The sequence below is a fragment of the Musca autumnalis genome, unplaced genomic scaffold (assembly GCF_047663935.1).
Source record: "Musca autumnalis isolate F117 unplaced genomic scaffold, ASM4766393v1 scaffold_1, whole genome shotgun sequence".
NCBI classification, from domain to species: Eukaryota; Metazoa; Arthropoda; class Insecta; order Diptera; family Muscidae; genus Musca; species Musca autumnalis.
In genome coordinates, this window is record NW_027411644.1 from 227889652 (window position 1) to 227911380 (window position 21729).

Below are 21729 nucleotides of genomic sequence, written 5' to 3' on the forward strand. Positions count from 1 at the left end.
TTTGTAATTCGAATTATTCCATTTGAAATTCGAATTATTCCATTTGTAATTCGAATTATTCTATTTGAAATTCGAATTATTCCATCTGTAATTCGAATTATTCCATTTGTAATTCGAATTATTCCATTTGTAATTCGAATGATTTCCTTTGTAATTTCAAATAAAATAATTCGAATTACAAATGGAATAATTCGAATTACAAATGGAATAATACAAATTTCAAATGGAATAATTCGAATTACAAATGGAATAATTCGAATTTCAAATGGAATAATTCGAATTACAAATGGAATAATTCGAATTACAAATGGAATAATTCGAATTACAAATGGAATAATTCGAATTGCAACTGGAATATTACGAATTACAAATGGAATGTTACGAATTACAAATAGAATTCTCGAATTACAAATGAAATGTTACGAATTACAACTAAAATGTTTCGAATTACATCTGAAAAAGGTGTAGTGTACATCAAGTGTGTATGTGTGTGTATATTTGTATTTCATTGTTCAAATTTGTTCTTATTTTTTTTCCTATATAAAGTCTTTTGGAATTTGTTTAAATCATCGACCTATTTATTACCTAATAACTTAAGAACTATTTAAAATATTTATTTCAACAGACTATTAGATCACTTCATTTTGAACTTGAAGATACATAGATATGAAGCAATAACAAGATTTTTTATACACATACTAGCTGACCCGGTCCGCGTTGCTGGCCCGTTGTTTGGGTTCTCCGTGTAAACTTTAGTTATCTATACAGTACTGATACACCCATAATTAGGCATCCCTCTAGAAACTTCATAATATAAATCAATGTTTTGACATAAATTCCATGTAATGGTATCCCCCAAATTTAAGATATAAAATCTCTTTTATTATACCCTTCACCATAAATCGACAGTTTAAAGCACTTTGTTACCCACATATAATGGTCGGTGCACGTCAATTAACATTGCTATATATTGGATTGTTGGTCTCGGTTGGGGTCGTAATTATTACTGCAGAGAATTGTTAGTATAGGTCCACGTTTTGATATAGCTCCCATAGAACGGTACCGGCTGATTTTCGCTTTTTTTGAGGATTTAACAACATTATCACACCAAAATGGCTGAAATCTGGTTTTAATATATTTTAAAGAGGAGAGCATAAATATTCGGATCGACCGAAAGACACGCCTTTTTATTTGCGCTCGGTATGTAACAGTTATAGGTTCAAGTTTTGATATAGCTCCCATAAAACAGTACCTCCAGATTTTCAATAGTTCAGAGATATAGCCACTGTTGGGGGTCGTAAACAGTCTTGCAGAGAATTTTCAGTATTCGTCCTCGTTTTGATATAGCTCCCATAGAACGGTGGCGCCTGATTTTCGCTATTTTTGGTGGATTTAACCTCATTCAGCCAGAATGAACGTAACGCCTTTTTTCTTCGCGCTCTATATGCAATAGTGGTAAAATACCCCTTAGCGAAATGTATGTTCCTTCGGGATATGTATGGCAACATTTATATAATTCACAAAAAAATTACTTCTATAAATTGTAGTCGTTATTATCGAGATTTTGCTGTATTTAAAAAATGTATCTTTATCTAGCTATTCCAAGGATTGAAATCAATGCTCATGAAGTTCCACTTCCCATATTTTGAGATTTTATCCGTAATTATAATATTTTCAAAAATCGAACACGATCGCGGTATTCTGATTCCAATGATGATATTGTATTGTATATCAATAACTTTGTCTGATTTCCAATCGATCTTTCTGGAATTTCGATCTTGTGACATCTCAAGTTATAGGGATTTTACTGTATTCCAAAATGTGGAGTTGATCGCGCTATCCTACGTATTGTTTAGTGTTCAGCGTTTATAGCGTTTTTTAGGCACGCTTATAAAATTATGTATATTATCTGAAATAATAAATGTTTGCAAATTTTGTGATAACCGCGTTATTTCACTTCCGCGAAGACCATTCAGGGTCAAGACAGTAATTACAGTAGTATTGCAAACAATCTGTAAACAATACGTTCAAAAATATAAATATTAAAAAAAAATTGAAGGAGAACCTCCGGTCACTACACTTAGCCGTATTAAAATAGCTCACGACCGCGCTATCCCACTTGTTCAAGCTAGTGTTTATATCATTTTTGTGTCACGCTTACTAAAATTATGTATATATGTTAATTGAAATAATACATTTTTGAAAACTTTGTGATGACCGCGATCATTCAGGGAAAACAATCTGTAAACAATACGTTCAAAAATATCAAAGATTTCAGATTTTCTTAAAAACATTGTGGGGGAGCACCACCTGTCACTACTCTTAGCCGTATAAAAACAGCTTACGACAGTTCTAATTAATATAAATAATACATTTTTGAAAATTTTGGGATGACCGCGATATTTCACTTCCGCGACGACCATTCAGGGTCAAGACTGTAAGTACCATAGCATTGCAAACAATTTGTAAACAATATATTAAAACGTATCTTGAATTTCGCGGTTTTCTTAAAAAAGTTGTGGGGAGGACCACTACACTTAGCGGTATAAAAAAGTAGATTATGACCTACTCTCAGACCTAAAAACTCCACATACAAAATTTCATAAGATTTCCCAATCGATTTTTCGGAATTTCTATATAGTGACATCTCAAGTTATCGGGATTTTACAGTATTCCAGAATATGGCGTTGACCGCGTTATCCCACATATTGAAGACAGTGTTATAGCGGTCACGCTTACTAAAATTAGGTATGACATAATACATTTTTGAATAATTTGGGATGACCGCGATATTTCAATTCCGCGACGACCATTCAAAAAACTATATAGCCTATTTTCACCACCGGTGTTCCCAGTACATTATCTGAAATTTTCAAGAAAATCTATTCAGCCGTTTTTGAGTCTATTCGGAACATACAAACATACAAACATACAAACATACTAACATACACACATTGCCTTTTATATATTAGATTTCAACAGGCATTTTAAAGAGGGTGATGGAAGTAAGTACATGGACAGTATGCTTAAAATAATGCCCACACTGACCTTCCACCTTTACCATATTTAAAGAGCAGCAACAATAGAAAGTTTAACATTATTATTTACACATTAATAAAGAAGATATTTTAAATGATATTTATATACATTTGTAAATAAGACATATAACATTTACAGCAGCTGTACACATCAAAACAATAAAATTAAATAATAATAATAAACATCAAATAATAGTTATGTTAGACAATTATGGCTTTGTTTTGTTTTCACAAAATTTTTCGTTTTCTTTTTTTTTTTTAATTTTTTGGTAGGTTTTGTTCGTATTGTTGTTATTTAGTTGGTTGGTTAGACGGCAGTCAGGCAGGAAGGTTGTTGGTTCGTGTTCGGTTGACAAGCGCGCAGCACCTTCGTTCGTTCGTTAAATGATAATACATTATATGTATTTCATACATATATATACATGCATACATATACATATGTGCGTATCTGAAATTTATATACAACTTTCCTGGATGCGATTTGAGGTGGTGACCACTTCCGGTCGAAACCGGTATTCACTGATGGATGATGTTACCGATGGATTATTTGGACTTAGCAGACTTACTTCCATTGGCTGAGTGGTGGGATGATAGGATGACAGTGATGATGATGTTGTAGTTGTACTACTAAAGGGCAAACCAACACCCAACGGTGGACTACATGTGGTAATACCTTTTTTGTTCAAAGTGGCATAACTCTGTAATGGAAAAAGAGAGAGAGAGAGGGAAAAGAAAGAAAGAAAACCATGATGAAGAACAATGTGATGTAGAATGTAATTCGAAATGCAGGAAATGATAAAACCAAAGCCACTAGCACAGCAAATGACAATAGTCATGGTGACATTTCTTGATGGCATTGACCATTTTCTTTTGTTTTGTGTGTTAAAGAGAAAATATATAAAATGTAGGTATGTTTGTTTATTTTTAAATAATATATTGTGTCTTAAATCTTTTAAGGGCATTTTAATCAAGAGTATAGTTATTTTGTTCTTGATTTCGGTTTCTGTTTTCTTTTGCACAACAAGGTATTTATGTGTATGTTTGTGTGATTGCGGTTTGTCCTATTTCTGTTCAGTTTTTTTTATTTTTTTATAAAAAAGAAAAAAGTAGAACTCAAAACTTCTAGCAGAAGAAGAAAAATATGTTTCATGTTGTTTTTTAATTCCCTGAAGCTATTATGTGTCACATGAAATGTGACCATGAGTTTTGTTATTTTCTCTTGGATTTTCATTCTCGTTTAAATCATCTTTGTTGCTTTAGCTGTGCCTTGTTGTTATTTAGATTTGTAATATACATACATACACATTTTAAAAGGAAAGTGAAAACAAACAAAACATTAAATGGAATGTGATTTTTTTAATACAAATCTTTAAATATTTTATTTGCCAATTTGGAATTAAACAAGGATGTAAAATGTTTTAAAACTTGACTCAACTACAGTGGGATATAAGGAACAGAATTTAATTAAAACAAGTAAAAAAGTATCAGTCGGCTTTGGCGACAGAGATATACCGTCAGCCTGTGTGGATTGAAATACTTTTTTCCCAAGAAAGTATGTATTTGGAGGGGTCTCAAAATGTATGAGCCGACAAAAATAGATAGGGCTTTTTTTACCATAATAACCTACGAAAAAATGATATCACTGTAAAAATGGTCACTAGGAAAACCCTTGGTAAAAATGTTCAAAGGATCTTCGGACAGACCCTTAACCAAACAAAAATTTTGAACATTTGTGTGGGTGGTACCCCAAGGATTGGACAGATAGGGCCCAATTTGAAAATAAAATAAGTTCGACAGGGACCAGAAGGAGTGGACCTATAAGCATCATCTTCGAATTACATCTTCTTTTCGAAGAAATATTACAATATCCAAAGTGTGGGCGAACGCGGTATTCGGTTCGAGCTCTCCAGCCACTACATATGGTGCCACAGGTTTTTTTTCAACTTTCGGGCTGTTTTCTCAAGAAGTATGGACTTGCACCTGAAAAACTTTTATTGTCGTAATTGAGGCAGCGAATGTAAGATGCTTCAATAAAAATCAAAGTGATTCGAGGGCAGGTCTTAAAGTGAATTTACTCGAAGAAGTGGCCACGTATAGTCCATATTCGAACCTGATCTATATCTGGTAGATATATTAGGATGACTTTACACATCCTGGACCAAATCGGTCAATCCAACAATTTTGAACTTTTGTGGGGGAGGTACCTGAAGGAGTGGACGGATATGGCTTATCTTCGAACTTAAACTAAGTTTGCACAAAATATGACGAAGGCTACATTTTGGTCCGAGTCAGCAGATCCGTTCGAGAGTTTTCTTACGCTCCAACCATTACACACGGCGTCATAGGGGCTTTTTTGCACCTTTCAGTCTATTTTCTCTGGAAGTATGGACTTGGCTCTGATGAAACTTTTAACGTCGTAAGTGGGCAGTGAATATAAGTTGCTACAACAAAAATCAAAGCGATTCAAAAGCAGGCCCTAAACTGAACTTTTGCGAAATTTTGTGTGGGACGGGTACCTCCCACACAAAATTTCGGAAAATGAGTGGAACGATTGAGTCCATATTGGAACCTCATCTAAGTCTGGTAGAAATTTCATGATTTGCAATGTATGGACCAAGTCGGTTACTCCCTTCAAGAGTTATCGTGCGCACAAATTTTTCGAACATTTTCGAATTTTGTGGGGGAGGTACCGGAAGGAATAGACCGATAAAACCCATCTTTGAACTTAAACTAAGTTTGGACAAAATATTACGAAAGCCAAATTTTGGACCGAATCGGTTGATCCGTTCTAGAGTTATCGTGCGCTCCAGCCGGACAGACAGACGGACGGACATGGCTAAATCAACTCCAAATTGTCTGAAACACATTTCGTCCAAACATACGTGGGGTCTAAAACCATTATTTCGATTAAGCACATTTTGCCCGTATGAAAGTGTATATATCCTCGTTAGCATAAATGCTGAGGGTATAAAAATATATATGTATATATGAAGTGGTCCTAAGGTCTTATATAGACAACAGAAGACCTTTTGAGGTCTTCTTCAGACAACAGAAGGCCCCTCGGGATATTCTTTATGCAACAAGAGATCTCTTGAGGTGTTCTATAGACAACAGAAAACCTCTTAAGGTCTTCTGTATCAAGAGAAATAAATCCTAATGTCGTCTATAGACAACAAAAGACCTCTTGAGGTCTTCTATATATAAAAGAAGACTTCTTGAAATCTTCCATAGACAAAAGAAGATCTCATGAGGTCTCCTACAGACGAGATCTTCTATAGACAACAGAAGACCTCTTGAGATCTTCTATATATAACAGAGGCCTTTTAAAGACAACAGAAGACCTCTTGAGGTGTTCTATGAACAACAGGAGACGTCTTGTCCTCTCCTATCAACAACAGGAGATCTCTTAAGGTCTCCTATAGACAACAGAAGACTTCTTGAGGTCTTCTATATACCAAGGTCCTTAAGAAGGTCTTCTAAAGCCAACATAGGACGTTAAGAGGTTGTATTAGGATCTTCAATAGACAACAGACCGCCTCTTCGTGTCTTCTTATATTATTTTCTATACCAAATTGTTTAACGCCCTCCGGGATAGAGAGGTTACGGAGAAAAAGTCTCGGAGAAAAATATCCAGTAACAATTATCCCTGGTTCGACCATGCTATTTTATCATGTAATGGATTATAACTATTATGAGCTGAGGTCATACATGTCTTCTTCGGTTTCGGGAAGCTGAACAACGGAAAGTTTTAATCAAAACAAAAAGCAGCAGTTTGCCTAACTCAACTTACAAAATTACTTGAACAGTGCCCTCCTTGTCTCCATAAGGTATTGCCGTAATGGGAATTTCTTGCCTTCTATACGTAAACTATCCGCTTAAACGTGGTGAACATAGTACGAGCTGATAAAACCCAAACGCTGGAGCTAAAAAAGGTATAAAACTAAAATCCTCAAAACATCAAATGCCGAAAATCGGTTGGTACCGTTCTATGGAGGCTATAGCAAATCAAAGACCTGCACTGACAACTTTGCGGGGAAAAGTTTCGTAGCCCTACCAAAGACTAAATACCAAAGTTCATTCATTTCGGTGTGAAAATTAAATACCGAAAATCGAGTGGTACCGTACTATGGAGGTTAAATCAAATCGTTGCCCTGTACTGACAAATTACTGGGGTAAAGTTGTGTAACCCTAAGGAAGACTATATACTAAACTGCAGCCTATATCAAAACGTTTACCTGTATTAATAAAAATTCTGGTGATAAGTTTTGTAGCCCCAAAGAAATCTAAATACAAAATTTCGGCCATTCCAGGGTGATATTGAGACTGCAAACTTACAAATGCCGAAAATCGGGAGGTACTATAACGTGGACCTGTACTGACAAATTCGCGGGGAAAAGTTTTGTAGCACCAAAGAATCCTGAATACCAATTTACAGCCAGTTCGGTGTGAAATGCGGTTAACACTTTTAAAATAGGGAAGTACCCTTCCATAGCACTCATGGAATGTACTGCCTATGCTAGAGTATGAATACAAGCATGGGTGCTTGTATAAACCTATAGGTATGAGCAAAGTTATAGGGGGCAAAAACTCCAGTGGAAAAATAAGCGATCGATCATATCAAAAGACATGATACTCCAAATTGGTATAACAAAGAATGGGTGGGAAATGTATTCCTTGTTAGGCTTATGTCCAGACAACTGAAATAATCTAAAATCATGATTATTTATCATCATGGCTATTTATATTTTAATTACATCAATGCTGAATCAATTGCTGTCCTTATTTTCTATCATTGAATTCATGGTCTATACCAAATCGGCCAATAATTTCAGCTAATTAATAAATTTGCTGTGAAATGGATTATTGTGGTTTGAAATTCAACAACAAACTGAAATTTTTAATTGAAATTGTTGATTGAATTTTTTCTTTCTTTGTAATTTTTTAATAATTACTTTTAATGACAAATTCAAAACAGTTACTGGGTATTTGTCAAATGTATAAATGGATTGGTGATAAGGGTTTGCATCGTTGCTATTGTCTGCTCAAAATTAGTTTTTTCTAAATGCCAGGTCAAAACAAATTAGTGCAAAAATAATAAATATTTCCATTAATTTATTTAGAGAAATATTTAACTTTCTTTCAAAAGAAATTATTTATAAGGCAAAAAAAAAATGTCAAGATGTCTGAAACATTTTGTTGACATTTCTCCAAATAACAATTTAAAATAGTCCATTTATTTTCAATGTTTTGTTTGTTTTTCACCATCATTCTATTGAACTTCAACAGACAAATTTTTAGCTCATCTATCTTGACAAGCCCAACAACATTACTCTATTTATGTTAACATCATAGCTCATTTATTTTTTATTGTCATTTATTTCATTTCATTTCATTTCATTTCACTTTATTTTTTGTTTTTGTTTTTTTTTTTTTGTTCTATACTTACAATTTGTTTGCTCGGCCTAAATGTGTAATGCAGCACCTCATTGCCAATGCCAAGGCTGCCATTATTACTTTTTAATGAACCTAAACTGGATACACCATCGCCACTACTTAAGGCTGAACCATTTGTAATGCCAATAACACTCCCACTGCCACCCAGTGTGCTGCCGCCACCGGTGCCATCTGTAGCATCTGGTGTGCAATAATCACGTTGCAGTAATCTCGCTGATGGGCTACGGAATATAGGTGAAGCCATCATTGACTTTAGTGGACGTTTTTCTATAATTCCAGCAGCAATGAAAAGAGAGTAAAAGAAAGAAAAAAATGATAGAGAGAAATTATAAGAACAAAGTACAACAATATTAATTAACAGCTTGTTAGATAGTTTGCAGCATATTATGGACACAACACAACTAAAATGTTATAATAATTGTGAAAACACATTTTTAACAAAGTTTTTAATTATACCCTGCCGTTTGTCGGCAATCAAAAGGAGGAGTCAGATAACAAAGGCTTTCCATAAATTGCAGAAAATAGATATTTAATTAAAACACAAATATAATTTTATGTCGAGAGAAAATGTAGGCGAACTAAATGTGTGGGATATTCTATGAAGAAGGATACTAGTGAAAATGGTTCAATTAAAGAGCACCAGAACTAGTTCAGTCAATGTTGTTGTGACAGTTATAACACTTAAAATTGTCATTATTTTTATTAGTCAGGTTGTGTTTCTAACTCCGTGTTAAAAAATTATGCAGAATTTGTCCATATCAAAATGGGAGCTGCGTGAGTTGCTTTGGCTGGACAGTTGAGCAGGTACAGCGTACAGCGGTCCATTATTGCATGTTGGTCGGATGTTCTGTGTTACGCCATCAATCCTAGCCCAATAGGAATTTAGGTGGCAGCAACAACCGCACTGCAATAGCGACTCTCGTTTGTCGAGACAGATGTTGTTCATCCGCCAACACGGATGGAGGATTATCTCCGAGGACGGTATTTATACGATTCGCTCTTGTAGCCCCCAGCCTCAGAATGAATACTATTCCAAATGCATGACATATCTGTTGATCTAAAACTTCTCTTTTATATTTTTGCCCTTGCAGGGTAGGGGGAGGGTATATATCCTCAAAAAATTATTTGAATGGTTTTCCCTAACGCTTCAAACAAAGGTATGCATCTTCAAATTATTGTTGTGCCGACGAACCGGCCTCATTTTTGCCTCCTCATGTAAGTGTTCCACCGAAGGCATGAGGCAATCTCTTGCGGTTCTCAGGGCTGCCATTAATATAGTGGTTGTTATTGATATTTTAAACCCAGCGGATTTTATAAGTCTAAACGTATTTTTGGAATCAGGGACTTACCCACGATCAAATTGTATCGCTGTAATCATAATCACAAGGTCTATCTTCGATGAAAATTTCAAAACAATCCTCGAACAGCCCTTAAACTGAACATATACGAAAAATTTTTAATTTTTGTGTGGGAGGTACCGGTTGGAGTTATCCAAAATAAACTTTTTTTTTGAACTTGTTGTAATTTTGAAAGAAATTTTACAATTTTTAATATTTCAGCCACACCCGATATTCAATTCGTAAATAATTGTGTTCATCAGTTATTTTCTTTTGTTCCGGTGGAGGTTTTTATAAAGATTAAGGCCATTATATGAGGAAGTATGGACTTGCCCACGAAAAGATTTGTAGCGTTTTAAAAAAGTTGCAAGCACAACCTTCTACAAAAAATTTCGAAACGATCCGAGTGCCAGTCTTAAACTGTAGTTTTGTAAAAGGTTGTATGGGAGTTACCCGAAGGTGCCCTCATTCGAGTCTGATTTATGTTTTGATGAAATATTACGAGTAACAAATTGTATACCAAATGGGTTGATCCGCTCAAAAGTTATTGTGCGCACCATTTTAGCGAAAAAGTATGAACTTTTGTGACGGAGGTAGCGGAAAGAGTAAGCTGATATGGTCAATCTTGGAAATTTATTTGGTCAACATATCGACGCCTCCAAACAATAGTATGCTAAGTCGACTTAGCATGTTTTCAAGTTCTTTACATTTTTATATTTAACGTCCTTTAACTTAAATTCTGTCAAATTTTGGTAATGATCGGACAATCCGAACAGAAGTTATAAACAAATATTTCCTTAGCATAGTACTGAAGGTCCAAGAAATGTCCAAACTTTTAGAGCTTGTCCTGCAAAACTCGCTTTTCAGAATTAGCAAACCATTATTTGGAGGTGTCGAATGTCCTTTAGCTTAAATTCTGTATAATTTTGGTAATGATCGGTAAATCCGAACAGAAGTTATAAACAAATATAGGCTAAGCATAGTACTGAAATTCAAAAAAATTTCGAAATTTTGAAAGCTTCTCCTGCAAAACTCACTTTTTAGACTTAGCATACTATTATTTGGAGCTGTCGATATTAGAAGCGCCAAATCTCAGACAAAATCTGGTGATCGGTCCGGGAGTTATCGTTGGCTCCAGCGGGACGAACGGACATGGCTAAATCGACTCCAAATTTACTAAAATGAATATTATCCGACCATACATTACTTAAAGGCTGAGGGTCTAAAAAGGTTATCTGCTCCCCATGTACTTCCGCTTAGGGATTTGAAGACCCTCTTTTACTACTCATATTATCGCAGGTACCTGTTGCATGCGCGTGCGATTTATAGATGCTATCGAGTTCCAAACAACTGGTTCTTTGGGGTAATTATAGGTGAAGATTTCCTTATGTGGTCCCCAAGTGCTGCGACCATTGATTGAAGACCCTGTTTCTACTTCTCATCTTATGGCAGATATCTGTTGTATGTGCGGACGACTTATATAAGCTATCGAATGTCAAAAGTCCTGGGGCTTTGGAGTAACTGGTTGTCGGATTTCTCATTCAGTGGGAACCCGACCTTCGCACTCCATGTGGTGAGCAATAACGCTGTTGACTTTGTGTTTGATGTTTTCATATTCCTCTCCAGACTCAAATGTTATCACCGGTACTTGACACTATGCTGTCGGGAGGGCGTAAAATTGCACAAACATAAAGTTTTAAGAGTCCCGGAGATAAAGCCCCTCCTTGGGGAACTCCCTGCATAACTCTGGGGTTTTTGGTGAAGGTAATGTCGTGAGCAATGAGGTTGTTGACTCTGTGCATGTGGGGGGTTATCGTCTTGTGTATCTGCACTAGTTGTGACAAAAGTGAGATCGGCCAAGTATGATTTACCTTTGCTGGCATCCTCGCCTGGCGTCAGTAGAGCGAACAACCTGTCCATGTCAATCCCACGACGGCCGGTTCTATGTACCGGATTGACCCGAGGAATAATCTTCTCGGCCAAGGGCCGTCACCTCAGCAACTACTTGTTTGCGTTCGTCTTTATTTTTATTTTGGGAGCGGCATGTCCCAGAATGCCCGCTTCGGATTCTTGCATTCCTACTGCACCAGTCTGTCCAGCACAGACCTATCTCGCCTGAGGTAGACTCTAGGACCCATACTTGGAGTGTATGGGGTAGCGGTAAGGTGTGGAACCGCCGAGATAGAAGTGCTGAATGTGTATATCCCGCCGGTCAATAGCTGTGCTCCGCGTTATTTGAATAACATCAGATCAGGGGACTTCAATGCGCATCATGATTTATGGCATTCAGCTCTAGGAAATGACCAGATAGGTACAGATCTGGCTGGGCAAATAGATAGCTCCACATTCTGCACTGCTAACGAGGACGCACCCACCAGGATTAGAGGAGACTGCCACAGTTCGCCTGGCATATCCATCGTGTCACCCGGTCTGACGAATGACGTGACATGGCAACTCGTGATTGGGTCGTACCATCTCCTAATCCTCATCACCATAAACAGACCGCCAGACTTCATAACCTCTGAACGCCGCACTTTCATTAATCATGGGAAAGCGGATTGGCAAGGTTTCAGAGAGTTCACTAATCAACGCTTCAGAGAACTGCCCAATCCCTCTGATGTTCGGGTAGCAGAGAGCAAATTCAAAGATATCATCACTAATGCAACCGCTCGCTTTATTCCTGCTGGTCAAATACCTGAAATAAGAACCAATTTCCCAGAAGTGGCGTCGGGATTAGCTAATGAGCGTGATGAGCTTCGCCGCACGAACCCTAACGACCCCAGAGTCAGGGAACTGACAATGGAAGTCAATAGATTAGTCGGTGAACACAAGCGGAAAAATTGGCTAGAACATCTGAAGTGCCGCAACATTGGAGCCGGCTGTAATAAATTGTGGACTACCGCCCCAATTTACGATGGATGATGTTGCAGATGTTATCCGAGGCGCAAAGTCATCCAAAGCGCTTGGACCTGACGGAATTTCTATGGTGACGCTAAAACAGCTGGATGACCCAGGAGTCGAGTATTTACCAAAGGTCCTCAACTTATCGCTAGCCACCCTAATAGTTCCCGATGCCTGGAAGATGGGCAGGGTGGTACCGCTGCTGAAATCTGGCAAAGATGCCAGTAGAGGTGAGTCATACAGGCCAATTTCACTTCTATCGCCAGTAGCTAAGATACTCGAGGCATTACTCGTCCCCAGCATCAGAACGTGTTATCCAGTTGCGGATCATCAACACGGATTCCGGAAGCAGCATAGTACCACAACAGCACTGCACGCCATTTCCACATATATTAGACGAGGACTCAACCAGGACAAACCGTGTCACAGAACAGAGGCAGAGCCGAATCAATAAAATAAGGATTTACATGAACTTGTAGAAGCTGCTACAACAACAACAACCTGTACATGTTACAGACTTCGAGACCTATTAGAGTGGCTAGCTATAAATCAAGGACTTTCAGGTCCAAGCTCTTTGGTTGAATTTGCACCTCGGATAACGTATTCAACATCACCCATCTAAAATTATGGTGGTTCTTTCTTGGCTGGAAGAAATCGCAAATGACGCAAATACTTTTCTTTGTAAAGAATGTCGGCTTCAAATTTACAACAGTGACAAAATACAGCACACCCTAATTTTAGTGACATTTCCTGAGTATATCAGTCGTGTAAAACAGCGGTGTTATGAGATACGCCGTTCGGCCTCGGCGATAAACAATAGATCCCATATCATTGAGCTTATATGCATCGGGGTGCACTCATTGATATGAGAGATGTCGCCCTTGTTCTTTCAGTAGTGCGATTTTTTAACTCATTTTTTTGAGCTACCCAGAAAAATTGGTAAAATTCAAATGCTATAATTTTGGTAATTAACAATATCTTTCGGCAAGTAAGAAAAAAATGTGTCGTAAATTTCTACCGATTGCAAGAGTGCTGTTAACGTTTATTAAAACTTTTCATTCATTTCAAAAAAACTAGGTTGAAAAGCGCACTACAGGGATGGTTGTGGAACAATTATATAAAACAACCTACGCACCTCTTCGGATCTGTTACAAAAGGCCATTAAACATGACATAAGTTCCTAATTTAATATTATCGGTTCTAAAGCTCCTGCCTTTTTCCCGTTATACCCCGGTTACATCTAACCGGATTTACCCAGTGGTCCGTCAAATAAATCCTCATGAAGTGGGTTAACCTGGCAAAAAACTATAGTGTAACCGTGCTATTAGTTTTATCGATTAACCTATCGACTTTCAATGTCAGCTCTGTGGCTGGGCTCTTACGAGGTAACTAATCACTCTCATTTGTAAAACTCCGTTCCCCTAATCTGGCTAATTAGGTCTTACGCCATTCTATGTAGTCTATAAATGTTATGTCTTTTTTGTTAAATTTTTTATTTCTTTTTCCTTATATATACATACACTCAAACAACGAATTTTCATTGCCTTAAAAAAAGAAAAGCAAATACCACCACTCTACTCTTAATTCATACCATAATTGTCCAATTGCGGTTAATACAAAAGCTTCTTAACTAACTAATACGGCTGGCTAATGGCTGCACTACTGCTAAATACTCACCATATTGATTTGGTATAACATCTGGATCTGTGTCATCGCCTTCAGGCGGTTCGCCCATCATTTGTGGTGATTGGCGATGATGATGATGGTGGGTAGTTGACCTTAATGCCGATGAATCCATAATGCCACCAATAACACCTCCAACACCACCCATACTTAAGGCTGATGGCGATGAAGCACCACCTCCACTGCTTCCAATTGTACCTCCACCACCACCACCACTGCTAATAACAGCCTGAAGTTTGCCATCACCATTCGATTGCAATAGACTGTGATGAGCCTGATGATTGTTTTGTTCGTAATGATTGTGATGATGATTCGGTTGTAATGGATCCAGTTGACAATCGGCGGGTATTGAGAGTTGAGTATGTTTTGTTGGTTTTAAATTGTTGTCATTTTGTCTGGAAAATTGGAAAAAGAGAAACGAAAATGAAAAGCAATCAAAAAAAATCATAAGTTTTTGTTCTGTTTCTATTAGAAGGATAAGCAGTGAAAATATTTAAATATTATTTAGATTTAATGGTAGGCATATAACAATTTATTTGTTTGAGATAGTATTTAGAAATATAACCAAGTTTTGAAACAGCTATTATATCATTGAGGGAACACCTTGATCCCATTTATCTTAGAGGTTTCTAAAATTTGCAGGTTTTGAGAGAGTTTAAAAGAAACGAAGTGTGTTGTATTGTTCTATGTGGATATGAAACCGCTCTTCAGTACATAAATCGTTTCCTTGATATATTAGGCCCTCCTTCACTCTTTTACATTCCAGTACATCATAGACACCCATAGAAACCATCGCATTGGCAATATTTAATAATATTTATATAGTAAAATCCATTTAGCTCAAATTTCATTACATTGGCCCACAAACAAATACACATATAACATGAAAAGATACAATGACTTATATCTCCTTCTTCTCTTGTTTGCTCATTTTTTTGTTACAACACCCTTAACCAATGACTGTCACAACTTAAATCCAACATGACGCCTACACATCAAAGTGTGTAATATTAAATAAATTAACCCAATATATAAGTGTGGGTGGGTGGGTGTATGGTGGTCAAACCCAAACAAGCTAATGTTACAAACCTAGCCCTCCTATACGTAACACAAAAATAAACGTCATGTCGTTGACAGGATATACCAGGCAAATCCACCTCTAGACATTAATACACTGGACAACTAAAGCAGCATTGATCCTTTTTGTTTATCATCAACTAAAAGCAGACATTGAGCTGCTATAGTGGAGCTGACACTTTTTTGTTTTGGGGCGGATGAAGGCTAAAACCATTTATTTCTATTTTTCATTTAATGCGCCCCAACTAGTGACCAAATATTGCTGTTGTTGCTTTTATTCGTGTGGATGACTGTTGGTTAGTTGGTTCGTTGGTTTCAAAAAAAAAAAACACAAACACTGTTTTTGTGTGTTTCTGTCCATCATAAATATTAAAGGTTTCCTTGTCCACAGCACACACACACAAAAACCACTCTCACTCTGTGTGACTATTAGAAATGTTGTTTCCGTGTCCGTTGTTTTGCAACACACACGCATGGGGTCAAATTTAGTGTTACTGCTGAGTATTCGATTACATTTAATTAAATAAAATTACCCTAACAAAATGTTCTTTGTAGGCATTGTTGTGGCTCTTAGATGTTATTATAACCGATATAAGTTTACATGGGGTGTTGATGAAATGTCCATAGAAAATTTTGCTGAAATTTAATTATGAAAGGTTTTGACAGATGCGGTTACATTGACATTTTTTACAATACTTGGTTTCCTTTGGGGGAATATGGATTTCGCATTCATGACGGCAAACGTCAAAGTTAAAAATTAATTTTGTTGTGGTTAATGTTTAGGAAATCTATACTTTTTGCTAAATCAATTATGAAGAGTAGACGGAAAATATATAACTAATTTATGTCATCTGAAATTACACACCTGTTTTGGGAATGTCTAAAATGCAAAATTATTTTCGTTTACTGTATTTTAAACTGAACACCAAGCAAACATTTATAAACATATTTTGAATAGAACGAACATTTCTTCTATCCTTTAAATAAAAAATATTTGAAATATTTAACCATTTAACTTACCGATTAGAAAATCTTCGATATATTGCTGCCAAAATAATGCATGATATGGCAAAGAGTAATGCACAGAATAATGTAAGACCAGCTAGGAAAGGCGACAAAGGAACGGTTAAGCCATTGGAAGCACCTGTAAAGAAAACAAAAATAAAATTTTGATATAAAAATATATAAATTAAGGCAATTAATTTTCTACTTGTTTTGTCAAAAATATTTTGGGGTAGCAGGAATAGAAATAGGACGAAGCACAAAGTACTTTGTATTTTATGACAATTTTTTTTGTCTTTTTTACGAAAAGCCACATCAGCTATGAACAAAATGAGACATTGATCATAGAAATCGATGAACATTTTTCGTTTTTATACCCTCAGTCTTTAGGCTAATGAGGCATATCGTCACCATAAATGCCCAAAGACGTAACCCACAAAACCAAAACTTTACAGGAGAAGCAAAAAACGTTATAATAGGAAAAACTGTTTTATGGAATATTAATCTTCTGAGGGCGAGTATTTGGGATATTATCAATCCTACTCGATTGGTAGTAATTAATGAAACCAAACCCGCGGAAACGCTTGGATGTACACTTTCATACAATAAAAATGTGAGTAGTTTGGAGTCGATTTAGCCATGGCCGTCCGTCCGGTTGGCTGGCTGGAGTGGATGAACCTGTTTGGTCCTCGTAATATTTTTATAAATTTGTCCAAACTTAGTTCAAAAAAGTTCAATTTTTTCGATAAAGTGATGCACATGTTACATCTCGAAGGTAACCGATTTGATCCAAACTTTATACCTTGTATATTTCCATACGACATAGATGAGCTACGAATATGTGATATAAAGGTCCTCTCCTTCAAATTTTAAACATTTTTTGCACAAGTGCAGTTTACGGACTCTTCTCTGATCGGTATGCAATTTTTTGCAGCAGACTGGTCCTGCGGCCTCTTTCATGACGGTTCAATCTTCTTCGGGGGTAAGCCAATTTTTCCTATGATTATCTCCCAAAAGCTCTAAATTACCGTGTCGGCAATAACTAAAATGACTGATGTCCCTTTTCTTCCAGATGGACATCAAATTGCAGGATGGTCTATATTAGAAAACATCGTAGGGTACCTCCCTCACAAAAAACTTTTTTGCGTAAGTCCCGTTTAGAGGCTGTTGGAGGATCCTTATCAAATGTTTACCTGTTTACCTAGCAAATTTTCACCTAATTTACCTTATTGTGGGCCTGTTTACAGCGATATAATGTTTTTTGTGAGCACGGCCATGTCTCCTGACATAATGGTCTAAAAGCGATAAAAAAAGTGCCGATAGAACGATGACTATCGAAAAGACCAATAGACATTGGTCCAACCTTTGCGCATCGTTATGTTTCGGTCCACTTCTTCGGGTACCTCTCATACAAACTTTCAAAATTTTTCGGAAATAAGCAGTTGGGACATGGACAAGGATAGTTTTGAAATTTTTTACAGCATGTTATCTTCACCGCTCGCTACATTTTAATTTTTATCGGAGGTAAGTCCATACAGACTGAGATAATTACACTAAAGCTGTAAAAAAACCCTACGGCCACCAACTATGGTTCTGAAAGGTAGTCCTGGATTTGCTCTATACCTTTCAACTTCTTCAGTAGTGCGATTCTCTAACTCATTTTTTGAGTTACGAACAATTGTCGGTAAAATTAAAATGCTTATAATTTCGGTAATTACCGATGTTTTTCGGTAAGTTAGCGACGAATAAAAAACCCTCGTAAAGTTCTACCGATAGCAAGGGTGTTGTCAACTTTTATTTTAACTTTTCATTCAAAATTTTGCGTTTTAATTTTACCGATTTTTGTCGGTAGCTCAAAAAATGTGTTAGAGAATCGCACTACAGGTATCTCTCCCAGAGAAGTTCAAATATTTAGGCTTAAGAACAGGTTGGTACCTGTTGGCGGATAAATTTTAAACTTTAATTTTAACTTTAATGTTTTGGAAAACTACTCATACAGGGTTTCATTATGTCACAGGCTGAGGACAAATCTCGGTCGGCAAAGCCGACTGATACTTTTTATTTATTTTTTCTTTACAATTAAGCACGGTGCTCTTGAAGCAACTTTAAATGGAAGGTGCTTACACCTGGGATTCTAAAACTACAATGTTTATAGATGAGAAAAATCAAAAAACAAAAAAAAAATCGCCGGAGCGCTTTTTAAATAAATGACGATTCAAGTCGGCATTTTTAGGGGTTTTTTAGATTTTATCGATTTTTAGTGGAAACCGCAAGTCCTACCGAAATGGGACAAAAGATAATGTTGAAGCTTTGAATATGTTCTATAAGATTGACTTTTATGACAATCGTAGGTATTACCGTTATTGAGTTATAGAAGTTCAAATTGGGACAATGCATTGACTGTAATGCCTCCTTATAAAACAATTTCCTCACTTGAAATTATATATCTCGAAAATGTTACAACCTAGGAAAAGGTTGCGAAGGCCAATCTTATAGAGAATTTTTACAGCTAAAAGATTCTTTGTAGTCCCATTTCGATAAGATTTACCGTTTTTAAGCAAATCGTGAAAACCTAACAAAAAAGCTAAAAATGTAACTTGAACATCTATATATCTCAAAAATGGTAAAACCTAGGAACAAATCATAAAGGTCAATTCTCTAGAGAATTTTCACAGCTAGAACATTTTCTTTAGCTCCACTTCGATAGGACTTGCGGTTTCCAAGCAAAATCTAAATTAAACCTAAAAATGTGAATTTTGACTGCGATTTATTTAAAAATTCCTCTAGCGATTTTTTCTTGTTTTTCGATTTTTCTAACCTACGAACATAATTGTTTCAAAATCCGCAAAAATATCCCAGGTGTAAGCGGTTTTCACTAACAGTTAGTTAAGGTGCACCATGTATGACATTGTTTTATAAGGTAGCGATACAATCAATGTATTGTCCCAATTTGAACTTCTATATCTCATGAACGGTAAAACCTACGAAATTATCATAAAGGTCAGTCTTGTAGAGAATTTTCATAGCTACAATATTTCCTTTAGTGTCATTTTGATAGGACTTTCGGTTTAGAAACAAAATCGTGATAATCTAAAAAAACACTAAAAATGTCAACTTCAATCGCGATTTATTTAAAAAGCGCTTCGGCGATTTTTTTTTGTTTTTTGATTTTTCTCATCTATAAACATTGTAGTTTCAGAATCCGAAAAAACTTCCCAGGTGTAAGCATCTTCCTTTCAAAGTTGCTTCAAGAGGACCGTGTAAGTGAAGGTATACCACCAGCTTTCCTCTGAGTGCATTGAAATCCCAATCACATGCCAGTAGGGAATTCACAAGCTATCTACAAGGAAGCTGCTCGGGTGAATCAGAACTGCACTTTGACGACAAACACCTTGAAATATTATATTATAAAACCATGACCTTCAAGAATTAATATATAGAAACTAAGTTGTCTGCGCTCAAATTAAATGATGAAAGAGCTCAAACAATCGCAGTACGACTCCAGAATGTGTTAATGTGTCCAACCTGGGGGGATCAATTATGATGATTGTTGCTATACAACATGATGCCAGCAAAGGTGAATCGTACACACTTCGCTTTTGTGACATGCAGCAAAGACTCTTCATAGTTTTCTGGTTTTTAGGTTTTCACAATTTTGCTTGGAAACCGCAAGTCCTATCGAAATGGGATTAGAGGTAATGTTGCAGCTGTGAAAATTCTCTACAAGATTGACCCTTATGACATTTTGGTATGTTTTACTATTTTTGAGATAAAGAAGTTAAAATTGGGATGCATTAGCTGTATCGCCTCCTTATAAAACAATGTCATGCACGGTGAGCCTTAACTAACTTTAAATGAAAACCGCTTATACCAGGAAAGTTTTTGAATATTCTGGAGTAGGAATGTTCATAGATGAGAAAAATCCAAAAACAAGAAAAATCGCTGAAGAAATTTTTAAATAAATCGCGGTCAAAGTTCACATTTTTAGGTTTCCAGAATTTTGCTTGGATACGCAAGTCCTAACAAACCGGGACTAATGAAAATGTTGTAGAGAATTTTCACTGGTACAACATTTTTTTGCAGTCCCAAGCAAAATCCTGGAAACCTAAAAAGAACCTACAAATGTGAACATTGACCGCGATTTATTTAAAAATCCCTCCAGCGATTTTTTCTTGTTTAACCGAACACACTGTACATATTCACACATATTCACATTTGTTTAAATCTTAATCGTAGGAAATCTATGGTACACCTTAACATATTCATGGCTTGTTGGTCATGAATCTATTTATCTATGTATGTGTGCATACAGAAGCAATAAATGCAGTTTGTGTAATGGTGTTTGAGGTTATGCCATAACTAACCGCCCTTTTAAACTTTTATGAGACACAAAAGCACAATGAAAATAGTGGTTTTAGACAACATCATGTTTATTAGATTATGGGTTATATAAGCAGGGGCGGATAAGGGCATAGGATACAATTTTCTTTCTAAACAATGTGGATGCCATTTTCAAATAGACTTCAACACTTTATGTATTGACAGTTTCTCTTCATTAATAAGAAGACTTAGAATAGTCCTCTTCACCTCTTGCATTTTATTTTTCTCCTATCTACACACGTCTCTGCTAATATTTTTGTTTTGTTTTTCCCATACAAATCCCATTACCTATAGTTTACCGAATTATACTCCAAAAAAACTTTCTCTTGGAAAGAAACACCAAAAGACTTTGGCAAAAAGTTAGCCCCTTTAGCCAACACAAAGAACAACAGCAACAACAGTTTGAAGATGGATATAAATACAAGTTAGAAAACAAAAATCCAACAAAAAATCCCTCCAATGATCCAAAAGAGGAAAAGGCACAAATACAGGAAACTACTTGAAGAATGCACCAAACAAAAGACAATAAACAAAAGTCAATTGCATTTGAGCCAGAAAAAAAAAACGAAAGAAAGCGTATGTGTTGCTTCACTTCGTTCTTTTTCACCTTCTGTTCCAGGTGGATACACATGGATGGAGTGCTTTTAAATGATGGCATTGGAATCTTCCTTTTAACATAGCTATACGTTAAGGAGTATACATTGGATGATGATGATCATAGTAGTTGTCGAGGTGGTGGTCGGTCGGTCGGTCGGTGGTCGTTTGGCAATAATCATGACGTTACAAATGCCGCATGTTTTCATTGCAAGTGAACTACTCACCAGCAGCAACAAATCTAATGGAAAATAAATAGTGTA

At 36.2% G+C, this 21729-nt stretch overlaps 1 protein-coding gene across 1 annotated transcript in view; it reads right to left on the reverse strand.

Annotated features, from left to right (window-relative positions):
* Positions 1-1287: 1287 nt before the first annotated feature.
* side-IV (sidestep IV transmembrane protein) overlaps positions 1288-21729 on the reverse strand; it is a 167126-nt gene continuing 146684 nt past the window's right edge. Inside the window, 4 exon segments of the mRNA XM_073963866.1 lie at positions 1288-3736; positions 8485-8759; positions 14408-14808; positions 16511-16634. Of these exon segments, the coding sequence (XP_073819967.1) occupies positions 3494-3736; positions 8485-8759; positions 14408-14808; positions 16511-16634 (1043 nt within the window). The 3' untranslated portion in view covers positions 1288-3493.